Raw genomic sequence first — 20,697 nt, 5'->3', positions numbered from 1 at the left:
GTGACACGGATGGCAAACATTAAAAAACTCAAAAGAACATCTCCTAAAAAAAATACAAACAAGATCTTGGCAGTATACAACCGCCGAGTGTCTTACAAAACTTCATGTCGTGGACAGGATCCAGTTCCGTCTCATCTCTCCCCCCAGGCCCAAACACACCAACGGGCAGCACAAAGGCGGGGCCCCCGGGACCCCTGGCGACCAGCAAAGACAGAGTATGCTCGAGTAGTGACCCCCCCCATCCCTACAGTACCCCTGGAGCTCTCCACCGGAGTCGCCCCCCCGCTCGAATCAGAGAAATGATGAGACTCCTCGGTACTAGATTGCCGCGTGGCTTCATTTTCTAGGGGTCTTTCTACCTCTCCTCTGTTGTTTCCATTGGTCCACCAAAGTGGGGGGGAGGCACCCCCTCCTTACCCCTCTCCTGCCGCGAAGTCAGTGGCACCCCTCTCTCCTCTAGTCTCTAGACCCAATGTTGCAGCCGCCGCCTCCACCGTCGAGAAATGGCACGCTTTATTATGGAGTTCAAACGCTATGCCAAAGGGGAAGGTCCATCAATATTTTATATTCTTCTCTCTCAGCGCCTCTGTCACCGGCCGGAACTGTTGTCGTCGAGCTAGGGTTGCTGGCGCTATATCCTAGAAGAGTGAGCATTGCGCACCCTGGAAGGAGACGAGGTCCTGTTGTCTCGCCTTTAGAAGGATCCGTTCCTTCACTTTGAATGAGTTTAATTTAGCCAGAACGTCTCTCGTTCTCCTCCCGTCACCCGAGATTCTGCTGCCCACACGATGTACTCGTTCCACTCGATCCTCTCCCAGAAGTGAGGAAAACAGCCCTACCACAAAGACCTCTAGGTCAGGCCCCTCTGCTCCCTCCTCCAGGCCCATCACCTGTATGTTATCCCAGTGTGTGAGGTTTTCCAAGTCTTCACACTTCATTGTGGCGAGGCGTAATTGCGCTTTAACATTTGTGAGCTCGGTCTCCACCGGGGCCACTTTCTGTTGTAAGTTCTGTATGTGTGTTCCCAAGTCCAAGGTACGGGCCCCTACTGAATCTACATCTGTTTGGAGAGCGGCTAGCTTCGCATTGACTTCCGTTTGGAAGGCCTCTAGTGTCGCTCTGATATCTGTTGTGAGCTCTTCACGCAGTTCGGTTTTAAAGGCACGAAGAGAGGACAGGAGGTCCTCCTTTGTAAGCGCCATCCCCTCTCCCTGTGTCTGGTCAGCACTCTCCACTCTGGCCGGCGCGAAGTAGCTGGAGACCCGATTGGCCTGGATTTTACGTCGTGGCATATGAAACTGTTAAGGACCAAGCCCCGGTGCTAACTTGGGGGCTCACCCTCTTCTCAGATCTACACTCCTTCACTGCAGGGGCCACCTCTGGGTCCTTGCCCTTCTGTCACACCACACTTCTTAGGGGGGGAGGTAGGGGATTTCTCCTTCTCCTCTGTCTCAAAGCTATATCCTCTCCCCTCAATGGGCTCTCGCCCCCAGTGATAATGACCTGCCGGTCGGGGCCCGTACTCGCCTCTGCCATCTCTACTTTCTCTGAGCCTCCAGCAGAGGATGCTCTACAACTCTGTGCCTCTCAAAATGGCCTCCAACAGTCCTCCTCTGACCCCAAAATGCACAGCTCGGGGGTACATTTCTTGTATTAGTTGCCTTCTCCCACCGGGGGAAAACCGTCCTGTTGCTGCTCTATGATTTCTAGTGGGCGGGGGGCCCTCCTTGAGCTTCAGCCGCGTAACTTAAACTGGGCCTCCACCGACCGCGCCATTCAGAATGGAGAAGGGAGGGCCTTCCCCGATCTCACCTCGCCATTACCGTGGCCGGAGGCGGTCTTCTCAGTGCGGCCCGCCGCTGCTCACCCACAGCTCTGGCGTCGGGGGTGCCGCACTCTCCCCGTCCTTGGGTCTCGCACCGTCACTCCTCCATCCTGGGCGACGGCCCCTCTCCGGCTCCAGCCGGCTCCCGCTTGTCCAACGCGGGGCATCAAGGCCGTGCCCCACCGTGGGACGCACGCCTGAGCAAAGAGCCCCGTCGGGCGTCGCGCCCCTCTCTGCCAGCAATCCCGCCGGGTTCTGCCTCTCCCGGGGTCTCGCGCCAGTCCCCGAATCGGGGGAGGCCCGCCAACGCCTCCCCACCGCCTCACTGCATCGGGCCTGGGGGAAATCGGACGGAGCCGACGGAGCTCACGTCCGATCGGCCATGTTGTTTGGCCCTGCCTCCTTCTGCTTTCTTTTGATCCCTATTGCCATTTCTATTTTCGATTCCAGGCAATGAATAGCTGCTCAATTTCAGCCATCCTTCCAATATCCACATTCAGTCAACTCAAAAATTCAAAGACTTCCACAAAAAACATGACAACGAAAAACACAGGCATTGCATTTTAAAAACCAATGTTGTTTACAAGTGCCTTCTAATACCAGAATAAACCCCTCCTAAAAACCCATACAAATAAAATGCATCGTCAGCAGCAAGTGTTCACCTAAAAGTGTGCCTTTTAAACGCAGTGCTTCCTTGAATGAACATTAAATTAGTTTAACCCAGAGTTCTTGGGTGCCACTGGCCATGCAGGAGTTACTAACTCGTCCATTTAAAGATTTTTCTTGGCTTTCTCGGATTAATAATTAATTTTATCCCTTTATAAAATCAGGATTACAAATACAATATTGTGAAGAAAAACCAGGACTGGATGAACACACACAAAAATTAGCACTATATTAATGCTGCCACCTGGTATTGATGTATTTTTGTAAATAAGTATGTCAAACGCTTCTTTGTCTGGGGTGTCCTACCTTATCAACAGCTCATACAACCCCTTCTTCTAGGCATACATAATCAGACCAGCCTTTAGAGCTATTTTCCTCTTTTAGGTTTTAGACAAGCCAATCCACAGTTAAACAAGCATTTTCAATGCACGGGTCTCGCATTTGTTCGAGTTAGAGCTATTAGCGTTGTAAAATGCAGCACAATTGCGCTATGTAAAATGAAGCGCAATTGCGCTGCATGGAAAATAAACAGATAAAGTAGTCCGGACTCCAGGCTGAAAATATCGAGCCTCATATGTTTTTGGTACTTTACCTGTACTGTATAGGAGGGCTAAACACAAGAAAAGGCATGACGTATGCATGCCTTTCACAAATGAAAGCAAGCGGATTTTAAAAGGCAAGACCACAAACCAATGTAAGTGACTGGCGTGGCATGGGCGTGGTTTCAAGCCCAAAGAGAGATTACAGAATGGACGGAGCACTTTGTGCTCGCCCATAAAAAGTGACAGACCTCTGACATTTGCACATCCAGGGCGGTCCAAAAGAAAATAAGTTGACACATAGAGTCTACCTACTTGTAACCAACCTTATGTTATTCAGAGACCTCCCTTCCCTTGAAAGCTTGGAATCAAACTCAGGTCTCCTGGTTCTGCCATCCACAATATAAGATCTCCTTATTGATTTTCTAGATCTTCTGTCACTCATGTAACACAGTTATTGATTTGCGGTAGTGGATAATCTGTCTAGGAAATATACCCTCTTGCTTCTTGTGCTAGTCGGCATTACCCTTCAGAGTGGACTCTGCAAGCCTATTTATACTGGGATTTCAATATGCATCTTTTCATCACTATCTTTCTATTTAGAAAACCCTTGCTTGGTGGAAACAGAGCTTGCTGGGTTTTCAAATATATGCTTCTATGAGACGCTCCAGAGTGGCTCCCACTGAGGGGTCGGTTTCTGCGGCCGATTGTAGTGTAGGCCCCCGTCAGATCAGGTCTGGTGGAAAGAACAAGACATCAGCTCTGTGCTGCTCCTGAATACCTGAGTATCTGAGTGAAGATCCTGGTGACCCAACACAGGGACTGAAAAGTTTCGGCTATGAGCCCGATGTGGCAACATAATTGACAGGGTGTTCTGGATACAGTGCTTAATTTGTGCTTGTTGTTCCCGGTGGAGAGCACGGGCACTTGTTTTTGAGGGCTGGCACTTATTTTTCTGCCTCAAGCATTTATGGCTTGCAAAAGACACATATGGGAAAGACGGAGGAAGAGAAAAACGAAAAGGCGTCACAATAGGAGAAAGCAGAAAGCCGCAGCTGAAGGGTCAGGGAGTGGCTGTAAATGGATTGAAGAGGCCCAAGATGGTTTCAGGATTACGATGCCTCAGTACCCTGTGCTCGCACATCTAATTGCAGCAGCCACGTGTTTAAGAGGAGGACTTTGGAAACCGGCACGTTTTTATTTACAAATAAAGCACTGTCTGGATAATTGTGAGCACAGGCCAGAAAACTCATTGTGAACTGCCTTCTCAAAGGACAGCCATCAGACCACTGGTTAGCTTTGGTGGATCAATCATTCACAGCACTGACGGGAGAGCCCTTCTGAAAGCTTTGTGGTGCCCGGTTGGCTGGAGGTCATCTTCGCAACATGCTACCCAAAGCGTCAAACAACAAATCTGCCAAAGAACTGAGTCTTTTTCCTCTCGTCAGGTACTACCATCTTCACACTACCATGGTAACGAATGATGGCCCTCGGATTCACAATTTGCATGGGGACTGGTAGGAAACAATATGCATTACTGATTGCAGAGTTGAAGGGGAAAAAGTTGGAGTGAGTCAGCATAAAGTGAGGATGTGGAGGGATAAAGCAGAAGTTTAGAAAGTGGAGGAGCAGGTCACTACCAGTTGGATGCATTGTATGGACTTGAGGATTTAAAAACTATGACACTTCTGCCACGGTCCCACTGGAACTCGAGTGGAGGTACTGGGCAATGCAGCGAGGGCCACACGAGTGAGGCCCCTGGGTCTCCAGGAAAGATGTGCAGGGGTTCAAACCTTTGTCACTCAATGGCGTCACAGGATTGTCCTATGGTCACCCTTTTGCCTGCCTTAACGGCCTTCTATTTGCTCCTCAGGGACTGTGGCTTGGAAAAGGCAAGGAGTGACAACTTTAAATTAAACATCAGATCACTCCTCTCGAAGTCCTGCTTACTGTGACTGCTCTTTCATAATCTGTGATGTGGACAGGCCAGCGGTCTTTCTGCACTGGCATGGCCTCATGACCAGCCCACTCCCTCTAGCGATCTAAAATGGCCATTCCACTGCGATTGCCAAAGGCAGGGCGGTTCCATCTGCAGGGTCACAAGGGGAGTAGGCACTTGAAATGCTTCCATCTGATGGTAGCCTTTGGTAAACTGAAGAGTAAACAAACATCGGCAAAGATATTAGTATAATATATGTGTAGCTTTGCGTGTGTTGCCCTCAGCTGTTCTAGAAGGAAAATCCATAATGAAGCAGCATATTGATCTCTGACACTATGGGAACTGGGAGTAGGGGCTGTCCCCTGCACACATTTCATTAGCAGGGGTACCCTGCTAGACGAGGGTAATGAACAGGGGCGTAGCTTCAGGGTGGGGTGTTTGGGGTGTTACGCCCAGCTAATAAATTTATTTTCTAGAGAGTAGTTGGGTACAGGTGATTTCAGTCGGATATGGTGAGTTGTTTGTCGGATTTCACCACAAATTGTTACATACACAGAAAAACGCACACACACTCTCTCTCTCTCTATTTTGAAAGTCTTCAAAAATGTTGGTAAGTTTACAAAATAATGTGTTTTCTCACACTTAGTACCCTACCAATCTGCATTCTTCTCCCTTTCTGCTGCCTCTTAAACCCCTCTCATGCGCCATGCCCCATATAATGTATTTTACAATATGTCAGCATATTTGTGGGAAAATCTGCAGCTCACACCCCCAATCTTACCGACCAAGCTACGCCCCTGGTTATGAAAAAGGGGCCAACAATGAATTCTGCGTTATAAGGATGAATTTAAACGCCTTGGCAGCAAATTTAGCATAGTAGATACTTTTGACACATGTCAGAATTGTTGTTGCATTTTTGATAAAGCCTTTCTTCACGCATGTCACTCTTTAGAGTGTAAAAAAAAAAAGATTTAAATCTAGTACCATTTTATCATGATAGAAGTAAAACAAATAAACACATAAGGATGATTTGTGAATAACATAATGTTTTTATAACCGCTAAGGCATCCAAATAGTGCGTCTTAATCAAAAAAAGCCATAAACCAACAATTTTTATTCCGTAATGCAAGCAAAGACATCAATGAGCACACACTGATTCTCGTTATTAAAATAACTATTCGTCCCCAATCACCAAAACGTAATGGACGCACAAATGGGACAATGTAATCATCCACAAATTACCATGATCTTGATGGACTTCCCATTCAAGCAAAGGCAAGTCATGCTAAAAACATAACAAGCAGTGGCTAGAGAGTGGTGAAATTTTTTGTTAATTTAATTTTACTGACAATAAACAGAAGTAAAAAGAAAATCACAAGCGAAAGGCAGCGACCACAGAGAGCTTAATGCATTCTTTTCTTCTATAAGCTAACGTGTGTCCTGTAATTCGTCAGTGATTCTTAAAACTGGTCAACAGATTGACAATGAAACACATGCATTTTGGCAGTGTTTGGATAATGACCGCAGCTCAGTGAAGGTTCATTCATGAGGTCACCATAGATAGGCTAGAAGCCACGCAAGCACATGTAGGACCTTATTACGAGTCTGGCAGTCACTAGACTGGCCAAGGTGGCGGTTTGAGCACCATATTTCAATCCTGGTGGTGGGCCGCAAGGGGACTACCAGGATCAGGGATCCCGGTGATCTGGTGGTAGGTGGCGGTCTTAATCCGCCAGGGCAGCGCTGTCCTGGGGATTACGACCTCGTTCTCCATCAGCCATTTCTTGGCAATAGCACTGCCATGAAAAAGGCTGGTGGAGAACAGGAGCAGGGGGGCCCCATAAGGGCCCCTGCACTGTCCATGCCCTTGGCATGGGCAGTGCAGGGGCCTCCCTGGCTAGTACCCTCGCAGACAGTGAACATTGCAAGGGTGGTGGTGCACTCTGCACTCTACAGCATTGCCGCCGGCTCAATTAGAAGCCAGAGACAATGCTGTAGGCTGTTTTCTGTTGGGATAGTGGGCATAAACTCAGGTTTCAGCCCGCTGACCTAGTGGGAAACTCTCAATGGGCCCGGCGGGGAGGTAGCCAGTATGGAGGCAACCTCCCCGTTGGAAGTTCGGCAGACGGTGTAACCGTCAGCCAAACTCAATAATCAGGCCCACAGTGCCCTAACCTTTTGGTCTATGGTGGGTATCGTAGAACAAAAAATTACACATTGACAATGAACAAGAATGACACAACTACCAAAAGATTGTGATTACATCATTCTGTGGACAAGGATGCCTACAACATTGTCCTGACACTGCCAAGTACAGCAGAAGGCAATGCAGATGATGATACTGCTGCAGTGGCTCTCTCCAACTACAATAGAAAGCAGCTGTCAAATGGAAGTAGTCTGTGTTAGCAGGCTTTACCTACAGATCGCGGTTTGGCATTTCTGTCACTAACTTGCTACCTCTGTTCTCAGTGATCGTAAAGGTAGTGAAAGGAACAGAAACTAAGGATGGCTCAAAGAGTCCAGTGAAAAGTTTTCTGTAGTGTGCACAATTATCCCGCCCTGTAATGCCCCAGCAGCAAAGAGGAGGTTGTTAAAGGATTGCACATGCAACAAGGGTCAATCATCTTATGTCACAGGGGATCAAAGGGTGCACAAAGTCAGTTCTACTACCCTCTGCATTGCTCTGATAGAACAAACAAAAAATAGGAGTTCTCTGATGCATTCCATGACCGGCTGATGGAACTGATCAGTATGTGCACGTGGTAGACTTAAAGGATGAGGTCAGTGGACTAGTAATCCAAGGATGCAGCTCAAACAAACAGCTCAAGCAAATATTCAGTGACTCTCGTATGCCTTTGGCCAATGCAATGATCCGGATAGGACTCGTGAGCTGGCCAGCCACCCACAAGAAGTACTGTGAAGCAGATAAAATTGAGAAGTATCCGAGACTAGTCATGGAGGGTGTAAGACTCAAAGTGATCAACCTACAAGAATTCATATAGGCATTCCAGTCTTTGGACTTACGTCTGCAAGTTCATTCAGCCACCAGATTGAACCAAAGTCGAGACCATCATCATAGAATTCCTGAAGGAAAGAAAAGTCTAAGTGATTATGAAAGTGTGGAAGGATGTGTTAATCTCTGCCCAAGGCTCATTAATGAAAGGTACTTGAATCTTCATGCCTGGTCCCTTGTATGGAGAACTGTGAATCCTCTGCAGAAAGTGCATCAAAGGGTAGTAAAGATCAAGGCTGGCCTTTCAGAATAGGTACAGTTGCCAAGCACTGACCACATGGTGCAAGAGATTCAAGTGAATGGAGAGGTGCAATGCTTTAAGATAATGTTAAAGAATATAATAAGTACAACAGAAGAACAAGACATAGACCAGGAGCTGAAAGTGTTCAGGTTTCTTCATGAATGTGAAGCAATACCCTACACGTCAAACTCACCTTCCCACATGCTTTTGGGAAGAATGGTTGTCAGCAATAGTCATGCCATCTTGTCGCCCTTACAACCCAACAATCACAACAGCACGCTGGGAAAAAGCAATGATAACATGAGCCACATGAGAGGTGCTCAATTTTCTGATGTACAAAGTGACTAAGGGCCTGATTTGGATATTAGCGGACTGGTTCCCCCTTCACAACTGTGACAGATATCCCATCCGCCAAAATCTAAATCCCATAGGACATAATGGTTTTCAGATTTCGGCGGATGGGATAGCCATCACCTTTGTGACAGAGTAACCTGTCCGCCAATATCTAAATCAGACTCTAAGTGCTTATGAGATAAAAAAGGAGGGGATTCCTATATAACCCCACATAACCTAGTATGTACTGGGGATCAATTATAACCGGTCCGAGTTACTCATAATGCCACTACTGATTGCCGTTGGAAATTAAATTTATTTAAGCATAATATGCAAAATAATGAAATATAGTGATAATGTCAAACTAATAATTACATCTAGAGTTCCCTGCAGTCCCTAAATATACCCAAAGCATGATACATAATCTAAAAAACTGAAAGTTCATGACAATGAATGTAAAAGCAAAACCAATTAACTCGCTGACATTGTATGCGCACTTCTCTGAGCCTTCTGACAGTCAAGGATAAATACTTTCTCGCACCTGATAAAATATATCAATCACCACTATTGATACAAAAGTTCAAGGCCTCTGAGGATATACGCATACTCTATTTAAGAAGCAAAGTTCTCAGCAAATTCCTTTCATTTGATTTAAGCTACTTACAAATATAAAATACATGTAATAGAGCTTCATTAGACGTAAAGCACAAACAACATTGGCTTTCATACAAATCCCATCAATGTTTCTAAAATTCCAAACTATGAACTTTAACTATAGTACACTATATTAACTTTAAAACAAATTGACTTTAAAAAATAATTTTCCATATAAAAAATATTCTTAGAATATATACATCTGTAAATAAACGTGTAACTAATTACCATAAAATGTAAATATATACTTTATAATAAATGCACAAATAATTAACAGAATATTTCAAAAAATAAAATGTAAACATGAATAAGAAAAAAGACTATTAAGCAAATTATAATATCAAACGCTGCATTTTAACATGCATACAACTATACTAAAAACATTAACATTAATAAACATTAACAACATTAATAAAAATATTACTACAAAACAATAAATGATAAAAACAAATTTATATTAAACACATTTTTAAAATTGAAACAAAAATATATTAAAAGAATTTTAAAAAAGCAGATAAAAAAGTAGACTTGGAGGGATCAAATCCAATACTCACAACCCAAACCTGAGCAACAGTGAGGAAAGTGTTGATCTTTGGTGATCAGAATTACAATCCCTACTCCAGTGTTAGCAACAGTAGGGAAAGTGTTGGACCGTGGAAGGGTTAGGTTTACTATTTCCACTACAACAAAATCAAAAGTAGGAAAAGTGTTGGACTTTGGACTGGTTAGATTTACTATTCCTACTACAACATAAGCAATAGTAGGAAAAGTTTGGAATTATGGATGGGTCAGATTTACTATTCACACTTCAACCCGAGTAACAGTAGAGAAAGTGCTTTACTTTGGAGGGGTCAAATTTACTATTTCACACTCCAACGTAAGCAACAGTAGATAAAGTGTTGGACTATGGAGGTGGGGGGGATGAGATGTAATTTCCCTAATCCTAAATGAATACAAAATAACTTATATTTATGTAAAATAAACATAAAACACATTTCCGTAACATGTACAAAGATATTGATGGCATTATCTAAACCCACAAAATTAATATACAGAATTATGCATGACATCATTTTAAAAAATATCAACTCTAACATCAAATAATATATATTTAAAACGCTTCCCACTCCAATACACAAAAAAATCAGCAACTACAAAACAAACTAAATTAATAACAGAACAAAATCCCAACAAATTATTTTAAAAGCTATCACTGTAAAATTATTATACAAAACACCTAGAGCGTAACATAATTGATATCCACATTTTAAAAACGTATTAAACAATTATAATCAATAAAAGAATGTATAAAAAAGTCCCACCTTTCCTACTACAAACCAATCTAAAAACCAATGTGGTATAACATTTTTAAAATGCATAAAATATATTGCCAAATTAAAAAGACATACTAAAAAAAGCAAACATACTTAATATTAAAGTAGTAACAGCTTATAACACAAAAACTTGTAAACTGCTGTTAAATATTAAAAATGATATGTCCAACTGTTAAAAAAAAACCTCTAACAACACTCTTACCTTCTATCTAATTTCCTACAATATTTTTGATACACTATTTTTGAAATGATACAGTGATGGAATACACTACGAACATGCTTAGATATACGTGCTACATTCTAATCTCATAGGAACTTATTAAATACGAGGCGAAGTTTAATTTTCAAAAACTAAATAATCTGACACCTTTGATATTACTAGCTGATCGGGTAGATATGTCTTCGAGCTTTCACAGAACTCTTCTTGTTCTGAATATCATGGGCCTTTAATTGATCAGTGGCACTCCTTCATATATATCGCCAAACGATTAATACCCCAGCCTACACAGCAAGATCTGTAAGCCCATGCCATGTGTTTTAAGGTATTGTCTACTGACCTGCATACCCTGTGGCAGAAGTTACCAAAGAAGGACATATATGCAAGATCATCTATTATTAAGTCAAACTTTAGCCCCAATCATGATTACCTGGTACATGAAGCAAGTTTACTGTACATATAATATTATTCTAAGTCTAATCAGACATAACTTTTCAATGGAAAGGCCAAGGGGTCAATACTTTTGCATTGATCAACTATATTATTATGGCAGAGAAAAGACCAGACAATTATGTGTACAGTCTGCAATGAGCATGTATTAAAGAACAAGACTGGTTCCTGATCATGGCAAAGCAATGCCTTGAGAAACCAAGATCCCATATATCTAAATAACTGAATGTGGATGTGCAGAATAGGTGCTGTCATTTGTTGGCTGAATTATAAACATCTAAAGTATTTAATGCTGTATGTAGGTCTAGTGCAAATAAGCACCACTGTATCATCAGCATTCTGCAAAACGTGAATATCCCTTTTTGATTAGGTAGAAAAGTGTTTACCTAACAGAGAGGACCCCAAATTGGCAATGTACAGGCTAAAGAGCAGGAGTTAAAAATAAAAAAAACATACCCCTAATTTAGGATCCTCTTTGCAGTTTTATTTGGACCCAGGTATAACAGCTTTCAGAAGCTTTATGTCTATATCCCATCACAAATGTTTAAGTGAAAGCAAAACCCCGGTCTTTAAATGCTATACTAAAATGTATAAACCAAAAATACACTTGAATTGTTGACATGGATATAATAGTTGGTAAACAAAGAAACAGCTAAGTTGTTGTCTACAGTACTGCTTCTTGGAGAAAACTCAGTTTGATACAATGACAAAAGATTGTTATCGCTGACACATTTCTCCAGGTCCTCCAGAATGAGGTTTGCACAGACCTGACTTTTAGGTAGTCGATCTTACGTACTGCTTTTTTATGTAATGGATGAAGAGTTGAACCTCTCCATCAATCTGTAAAATGTTTGTTATTGTACATAGTGTTGAATAGAGGGATACAGCAATGTGACCACATATCTACGTTTAAGTTGAATATGGTCTTCGGTAGGCAATTAGGCTCGGGAGTGGATGTACGTTTTGTGTGCAAACTCATTGGCTTTCTTCTTTGACGGGATTGTAACATCTCCAGAATCTTCCAGGAAAGTGTCCCATAGACCCTCATAGGACAACAACCCTTCCTCAGTTTGGCACATGAGGATCACCCAGAACAATCAACCCTTCACCTTTCACCCTGAACAGACTGCAACGCCGTCTACGGAACCAACAGGGGACCCCACTAAACAAGCAGAGTTAAGTGCCTAAACACCAAACTACAAAATAATTCTGCAACTGGCCTGGCACACCCTCACTATAAACCTCATAGTACAATCAACAAACACAGTGTATCATAACATCCCCTTTACAGGAAACACCTCCACAAGCCACACTCTGTTCCCCATCTCCGTAGTGACATCTTCATTATATTTAACATTCTTTGTCTTTTCTTGGACGAGTACCCTCAATGACCCATCATACCATCTTCTACCTCCTCTCCATGTGCTCTTCTACAAGAAGCATCCCCATCTTTTCTCCTATGTTCCATAACTCCTTGCTTAAGTGCCACTTAAGCAAGCACACAAGTGATCACTATTGGAATGCATTAATCTAGAGCAAGCAGAAAACTAGTGAAAGACTAACTCTCTGCATGGCCATACAGTTATCCTTAGAGGTGTTAAGTCTATTTTGTGATGAGCGTTGCTGATTCCCTAGATGGGAAAGTCTATACTTTTGATGCAGATATCGAAAGACCTACAGTAGTGGTAGCTTATCCTCAGTTAAGTCCTTATCGGCTCTCTCCATCAAAGTGATGGGCTAAAGCTTTCATTTAAATCATGGAATTTAGGCTAAGCATACTCTGCCTATGGGATGATTCAGAGTCCTGTGCCAGAGTTGGTAAGTGATTTCTGAAGTCACGAGGAGATGGAACTAGTGACTGGGACAAACAGTGATGATGGTCACCCTGGAACCAAAGACGATTTAAACCATAAGCATGCAGAAACAGAAGGGTTTTCAGGACCTAATGGGATTTGGCAGCGTTTGATTCTAAGCAGGGAGGCAGAACATGGCAGTTGCGTGGTTTATAGCCTTAGAATATAGTGAAGTACCTCAAAGATGTTTCTCACTTTCCAGGCTGATGAAAAGTCTGGGGTATCCGACCTTAGCCAAGCTACTAATGGAGCAAAGGTTTGGTGAGGTTGACTGATGGAATGCCCATGCGACCAAGATGGTGAAAACTCCATTATAAAAAATGCTTCCATTTTTTTTTACTGATTTAATTACACCAATATACTGCAGGAAAACAATGTGTAATCCCTGTATGTATTTATTTTTAAAAATAGAAAAATAAATAACGTTTGTCCTTTTTTGAATGGCTCGCTATTCTGACATTTTTTACCATTAGTTCAATATCTATTCCGATTACCAGCTAGGATATTAACAAAGAGAGATGAGATTTCCTTAAACAGCTGCAGGTGTGCACGTCAGTACTGCGAAGCTAATGCCTTCAGAAAAGTGCATTATATAGGCTACTCAACGTTCATATAGATGACAAGCATCCAAGTATGAGTGTGCAGTTAATGATACACAATATAGAAATATACTAGCTGCAACTTATTTTTTTATACTTTACAAAATAAGTAAGGATAAATACTGATAAGAAGAGCAAAGACATAAATAGATAACTATGTGGAAATGTTAAAAACTACAACAAAAACCAGAGCCTCAATTAATACAGAGCCATGCAGTCCCCAAAGGCATGGAAGGATCCCCTATTTCCGAGACATATCTCACACAGAGGTGAAACTTTCCAGTTGTATGGGACGCCCCATAGCCCAAAACACAGATACATTGTATTTGCCTTTGCAGAACAGCACCTTCAAATGTGAACGGATCCACTCCTTTGTAGAGCGCCGCACATCAGTGTCTTTTCCATTCAGTCATGGGCGTTGCCCCACTAGAAAGTCTAGCAGCCATTAAAGGTGCCGAACATGTGACACACCTTAAGAGGTGGCGTGTGACAGATCCAATCCCTGTGCCTGACAGACAGCAGCCACACAGAAAGCATCGCATGGGTGGTGGCCCGAAATCTAAGGTAAGGTGAGAGTACTCAGGGCTCTTTCAAAGAGCTGAGGGTAACCAGGCAACCACCAGGTCTTTGGCAGAGTGTTTGCCCTCTTCACCCCTGTCCAGTAGCCAATCATTTTGTTTTGCTTGTGCAGACCCTGTGGTAACACATGCAGTGTGACTTTGCAGGCAGTTACTCCAATATAAGGTTAATAATCGTGTGGCTTTCAGGAGGCTCAGTAGTGGTGATTACCCATATAATGCAGGGCCCACGCCATGTACGAACACGTGCACTGAAAAGGAGGTCTCAGGATGACGCTGTACTGTTCCTCCCTACGTTTGGATCGGGGGGGGGGGGGGGAGAGAGAGAAGAGAGAGAGAAGAGAGAAGAGAGAGAGAGAAGAGAGAGAGAGAAGAGAGAGAGAGAGAGAGAGAGAGACTTAGTTTTTATGTTTCTGTAAGTGTGTATGTGCATGGGTGTATATATGTATGTAAATGTGCTTGCACTTGTGTGGGTGTGTGTAAATGTGTATGCGTGCACACCCGTGTCTGCATGTGTAAGTGAGCCTGCATCTTGTGTGATGCCACTCTTTCACCCATACCACCTGGTAGCCCACCTTCCCACAAGAATACAAGGGACCCCCCACTGGTAATGAAATACATTCCTGCCTTATTTTGGGTATTTCTGGCATGCTGCTGTCCACCACTGGAAGCCAACTTTGGTATACTACGAATATTTCTTTTAAGATGGCCACCACCTCTCTGTTGCTTCTAACCCTGACATAATGAAGATTATACTGACCATATTGGTAAGCATTATAGACGGTGGTGTTGACCTAATGATGCATTTGACAAACTGAGCATTCGTGACATAATCCCAGTTTAATGGAGATAGAACTCCCTGGTATATGACTGACATCCTATGTATTTGATGGTGTTTGGAGGCCTAATGTGTCCTCGGTGGTTGGAAACATTACTGTCTTGCTCAAGCTGATCTTTGGTGATCAAACGATTAAAAAAAAAAAAAAACACAGGCATTTAAGGTGAAAATATTTTTTTCATTCAAACTAGCTGAATGATAAGTTTTTGTTTGAGGGGTTGGTTTATTAATGCAATAAGGAAAGTTTAAATTTGATATCAAAATGTGTGTATTTCCAGAAATTTAAAAACGGATGTTTGCATTAACAAAACATATATAACGTCGACATAGGAGTACAAACTCAGGCTGAGTTCGAGAGACTTACTGACATCAGCTTTCAGAACTCTCAGCCCTACAAGGGTGTAGACTATGTGTTCCACTAACTCAGTCTTACCTTCATTGACGAAGCGGACGTTCTCCTCGTGCGCTGGCGTGTAGCTGTCCTCTGTGGCTGTGAGCTGCTGGCTGGATGGCTGGTGTTTCTTCCCATTCACTCTGTTGAACACAAGCTTAGGGACTGCTACTGGTTTACTGGAAATCGAGAAATGGAGGACAAAGCACAATTAAATAACCGGTCTACTGAAAACGCCTGCTTAAGCGTTTCTGCCAAAAAGACAACACCAAAAGCAAGGAAACAGCCAATATAATAATGTACCCCTAATGTGCACTGTGTTCAAAAGAGAGATTGTCTAGCTGGTGAAGCAAGTAAACTACCAGTCAATCAGGAGATTGCTCCCCTCGAGGAAATTCGGAAATACTTAAGTTTGCTCCTTTTCTCTAGCCTTCTATCAGTATTTTGTCCTTTTTTTTCTTTCAAACACTTTTTTCCGCATTTGATCTTTTTTCTCTCTAAACTTTTATTTTTCTTCTTGCTTTATCTTCCTTTCACTGTTTCTCTACTTTATTTCAACCATACTCCCTTCTCTCCATCTTTCTTTCTTGTTATTCTTACTTTATTCTCTATATCTTTTTTCATTTCTTGCTTTTCATCAGTTATCCAGCCTTCCTTCATACGGCCATCCATATTTCCACCCACCGCTCTTTTCTCCATCCACCATTCTCTCCATCTGTACAGGTAGCAGCATTCTACTCTTCACTCACAGAGTGGCCAGGTAACAGCACGTAATCGGCATTGCAAACTTGCCTTTCGCATCCAAAACAGGCAGAGCACAGGGGCAGAGCTGTGCGGGCCTCTGCCACAAACACAGTAACTGCAGCCCGTAGAACCGCAGTGAGTGGTGTTTCTACAATGAACAGCCACAATAAGCTTTCCTCACTCACAAAGACATTTTACAGCCTGACAGCAGCAAGGCAGGAGTGCAGTTTTCCCCGAAACGCAACACGCACTCCACGCAGGCGGCAATGCAACCTACACACACAGGGAAAGATATGTATCGTGCCAGCAGCACCATTATAAAACGTACACGTTCGTTCAGACAGACACTGACTGGAGTCTGACGGTCTATTTATCTGTCTTTCATACAAACACAAATGGCATCTAGGGCTGCAACTGTCAGTTATCAACTACATTTCATGAATGTTTATTTAAAAAAGTTTTATTGAACTTAAACTCGGGAGAAAAGGAGTAAATCCTTGCTGAGAGGTACAAAAAAAAGTGAGGCTGTCTTGGGATATTAGTCCTGACACTTCCTTGTACAAAGTCTTGAATCATGCAATCAGTTTTGCAGTAAACACTATTTTTACTATGACAAATTAGTTGTACAATGGCAATAATATGGAAATTGCAAAATGTGACAAAAAACTGAACGATTTCAGCTGTGGCTCAAAACCTCAATCCAGCCAATTAAACAGATCAGCAAAAGAATGTGGCCACCAAGTTCTCAGAGAGGTCAGTGGTCTTCATGGGGCGCATTTGAAGTGCAGCTGGATACCAAGACCATTTGTTTACAAGTGCTACTAGTCCAAGCCGAAAGGCAGATTTTATACATTCACTCACTTATTCTGTGTTTTACAGTTTTTGTGTTTCAGAAATTTTATTGCAGAGAAAATAGGGCAGTGCTCGGGGTGCATGTCCTAGCTGAATTTTAGAGCCAGTCCTTAAGAAACAAGGGCCAAGCCGTCAGACATTGTTTCCAGGCAGGTTACAGGCTTGCCAATGCTTGGCTGGAGCACCCGTAGCCAAATACTCCTTGGGGTCGGTGCACGGTGGCCTGTGTATATCCCGCCAATTTTCTGTCAGGTTGGATAATGAACGCCTTTCTTTTAAAGTCACGGAGGTTGGCCTTGGGGTATTACAGTACTGCTGAGTCACTGTCAGGATTAAAATGTGGTCTGGTTCCCAGCCAATGCTCTGCAGTGACTTCTAAAGCCTACATTCTGTGTTGTCGCTCCAAACTGTTCAGTGACTGCGTAAGACTCAGTCCACGGGATTCAGTGTGTCTGCTGATCTGGGGCCCAACATTCTGGTCTGTTTCATACCGTTCCATGGATAATTGCTTATGAGTTTTTTAATAAAGAAGGTGCTGTTTATTTCAGGCTGGATGAGCACCAAGGGTGGTTGTGGGAGTGCTGTCTGAACAATGGGGAAGGAAAGGCTATTCGTTGGACCTAACGCAAAGTTTTTTAATACCCAAGAAAAAATATATTTTGGTGTTTAGGTGCTCCGTTCCCCCCCACAATAAAAAAATGTGTTGCCAACCGACTCCTTCTGGTGGCCTTTTGTGACGGTCCTCTAAAGCAACTGCATGCCATGGCCTTAACGCAGCACTGGCCAAAGGAGCCCGTTGCCTTTTCGCACGTGTCGTTCTACAAACTTTAGATGTGGCGCCCTTTGGAAGAGGAAGGATGGAGGTCCCTGGGACCTTTAGGCTTCCCTCTCTCTGCAGGTGGGTGTATCGCCCATTGCATCAGTCTGCCGTGAGATATTGGGCCTCCGTAGAAAGTCAGACCGGTTCCTTCTCTGCACAGTGACAAGTAGACGGTCAGCTTGAAACAGCAGTGCAGGAGAGGGTTGGCCTCTGCTCATGGCTTTAAAGACAAACATTTGTCCTTTTCTCTGTAACGCTATAAAAAGGTAATTCAAACTGTTCTTGTATTTGTCTTCAGTCCTTTAATACGACCATATTACTTGTGCTTATTTTGTGTGAGACATTCAAGACCTTAATTAACTAAATCATTCATGCACATTAAAAGTTTGGACGATCTGTTTATTATAGAGTAACGTTCAACATAGTCTGGTTTGACAGCCAAGCTGTTACCCAGCCATTTATGTGAGTATCACTACAGAAAGGAAACGACCTTTACAACGGCCGGAGCCACGCAGGCCGTAAGCACGCAAGCGTCATCACGCCTGCCCTGAAACACAGGCACTATGCATTTGCGTAGTTCATGCACACAGGAGGTACAGCTGGAAGAGGAACGCGGCGGCCGGGAAAGTGGGGTGGGGCGGGAGGGGTATGTTTTAGAATTGGCGGGTGGCTATGGTCGGGGTCGTTTTTGGGACAGGGAGGAGTAGGTTTTAGGGTTCAGGGCAGGGGCTTTCCGGTAGTTTATAGGACAGGGTGGGATAGGTTTTAGGATTCAGGGCAGGATCGAGTAGTTTTCAGGGCAGAGCGGGATAGTATTTAGGACAGGGTGGGGTAGGTTTTAGGGCAGGGCGGAGGGTAGTTTTTGGGACAGAGTGGGTAGTTTTTTAGGTTTTAGGGCAGGGGTGGAGGGTCAGGGTCATTTTTTGGCAGCGTAGGTTAGTTTTTAAGACAGTGTAAGTTTTAGAGTTCAGGGTGGGGGGTCGGGATAGTTTTTAGGACAGGGTGAGGGAGTTTTTAGGACAGGGTAGGTTTTATGTAGGGGGTCAGGGTAGTTTCTGGACAGGGCTGAGTAGGTTTTAGGGTTTAAGGAAGGGGTCGGGTGCGTTTTTTAGGACAGGGTAGGTTTTAGGGTGGGGATCGGGGTAGTTTTTAGGACACAGTAGGGTAGGTTTTAGGGCAGAGGTTGGGGTTGTGTTTAGGACAGGGTGGGGTAGGTTTTAGGATTCAGGGCAGGATCGAGCAGTTTTCAGGACCGAGCGGGATAGTTTTTAGGACAGGGTGGAGTAGGTTTTAGGGCAGGGCGGAGGGTAGTTTTTGGGACGGAGTGGGTAGTTTTTTAGGTTTTAGGACAGGGGTGGAGGGTGGAGGGTGAGGGTCATTTTTAGGCAGGGTAGGTTATTTTTTAAGGCAGTGTACGTTTTAGAATTCAGGGTGGGGGGGTCGGGGTCGTTTTTAGGACAGGGTGAGGGAGTTTTTAGGACAGGGTAAGTTTTGGACAGGGCTGGGTAGGTTTTAGGTTTTAAGGAAGGGGTCGGGCGGGTGGGTGAGTTTTTAGGACAGGGTAGGTTTTAGGGTGGGGGTGGGGGTAGTTTTTAGGACACAGTACGGTAGGTTTTAGGGCGAGCAGAGGTTGGGGTAGTGTTTAGGACAGGGTGGGGGAGTTTGTAGGACAGGGTAGGGTTTAGGGTGGGGTGGAGAGTCGGGGTAAGTGCCTTAGGTAACTAGATAATTAACAGTGTTTTTCTCTGACAACAACACACCAAGGAGGAAGACAGTCATTAACCTACATGGATGTTTAGGTTTGGCTTGACACTGCACGTCACCTAACCTTTTAACCTACTCCAATATTGCAATACAGTTCCTTGCTTCCAAAACACATCTACTCCCACCCAAATTAATTGTAATTTTTCACATTACCAGACAACCTTCCTTTAGAGCCAGACCTGTTGGCATTGCCAATGCTCGTTTTAGAGTATAGAGGGCCAGTTTGGTTATGTGGCATGGCAGTTTTGTGGGTTTCAGTGGGCCGCTTTTGTGGACTTCTCATTGTAATTAAACTGCAGCATCGGCACTGTGATCTAGTTAGTAGCAGACCATGTGCTGATCAAATGCAAAGATCAGCACAGGCTGGGTGGCCAGGCCATTGGCGCTGCGTCATGTCCGGCGCATGCGTCGGTGAATGAGTATAGTTGAAAATAAATCAAATGAAGTGCTGCCGTTCATAAAGATGGCTGCTGTTCCTTCCACACTATTCAACCCCACCCTTCCCGTACCCCAAACCACACATCTTGCGGTGTAGTGTGTTGTGGTCAGGTAAAGCTCACTGTTGACCAAGAATGTGTTTAAACTTGTTACTTCCTTGGTTCATTGCCATACCCATCTGCTTGCTAAATGTATTATACATACCAGTGCTTAATTTGTAAATAAAAAGGTGCCGGTGCCCAAAGCCCTCCTCAAACACGCGGCTGCTGCAATTAAATGTGTGAATACGGAATACTCAGGCAGCGTAATCCTGAAGCCATCTCGGGACACTTCAATCCATATAAAGCCACTCCCTACCCTTCAGCCCACTCTTACAGCTTTCTACTTTATCTGTTTGTGATGCTTTTTCATTTTTCCCTTCCTCCGTCTTTCTCATATGTGTCTTTTGCTCGCAGCAAATGCTTGAGGCAGAAGAATAAGCCCCGGCCCTCAAAAACAAGTGCCGGTGCTCAGCACTGGAAACAACAAGCACAAATTAAGCACCGATACATACCAGCAGAATACCATGAAAAGATGACTATATACTTTGCAGTACGGGCTACAATCAAA

The 20,697-nt window shown here is 43.7% G+C and overlaps 1 protein-coding gene across 2 annotated transcripts in view; it reads right to left on the bottom strand.

Annotated features, from left to right (window-relative positions):
* Positions 1-20,697, bottom strand: part of MCRIP2 (MAPK regulated corepressor interacting protein 2) — a 117,519-nt gene that overhangs the window by 46,520 nt on the left and 50,302 nt on the right. For both annotated transcript variants that reach the window (XM_069210490.1, XM_069210491.1), the window contains one exon: positions 15,513-15,649. In XM_069210490.1, the coding sequence (XP_069066591.1) occupies positions 15,513-15,649 (137 nt within the window). The remainder of the gene's footprint in view (positions 1-15,512; positions 15,650-20,697) is intronic.

The sequence above is a fragment of the Pleurodeles waltl genome, chromosome 10, assembly GCF_031143425.1.
Source record: "Pleurodeles waltl isolate 20211129_DDA chromosome 10, aPleWal1.hap1.20221129, whole genome shotgun sequence".
In the NCBI taxonomy this organism is placed as follows: domain Eukaryota; kingdom Metazoa; phylum Chordata; class Amphibia; order Caudata; family Salamandridae; genus Pleurodeles; species Pleurodeles waltl.
Note: the sequence above shows the minus strand (reverse complement) of the source record. Positions and strands in the feature narration are given on the sequence as shown.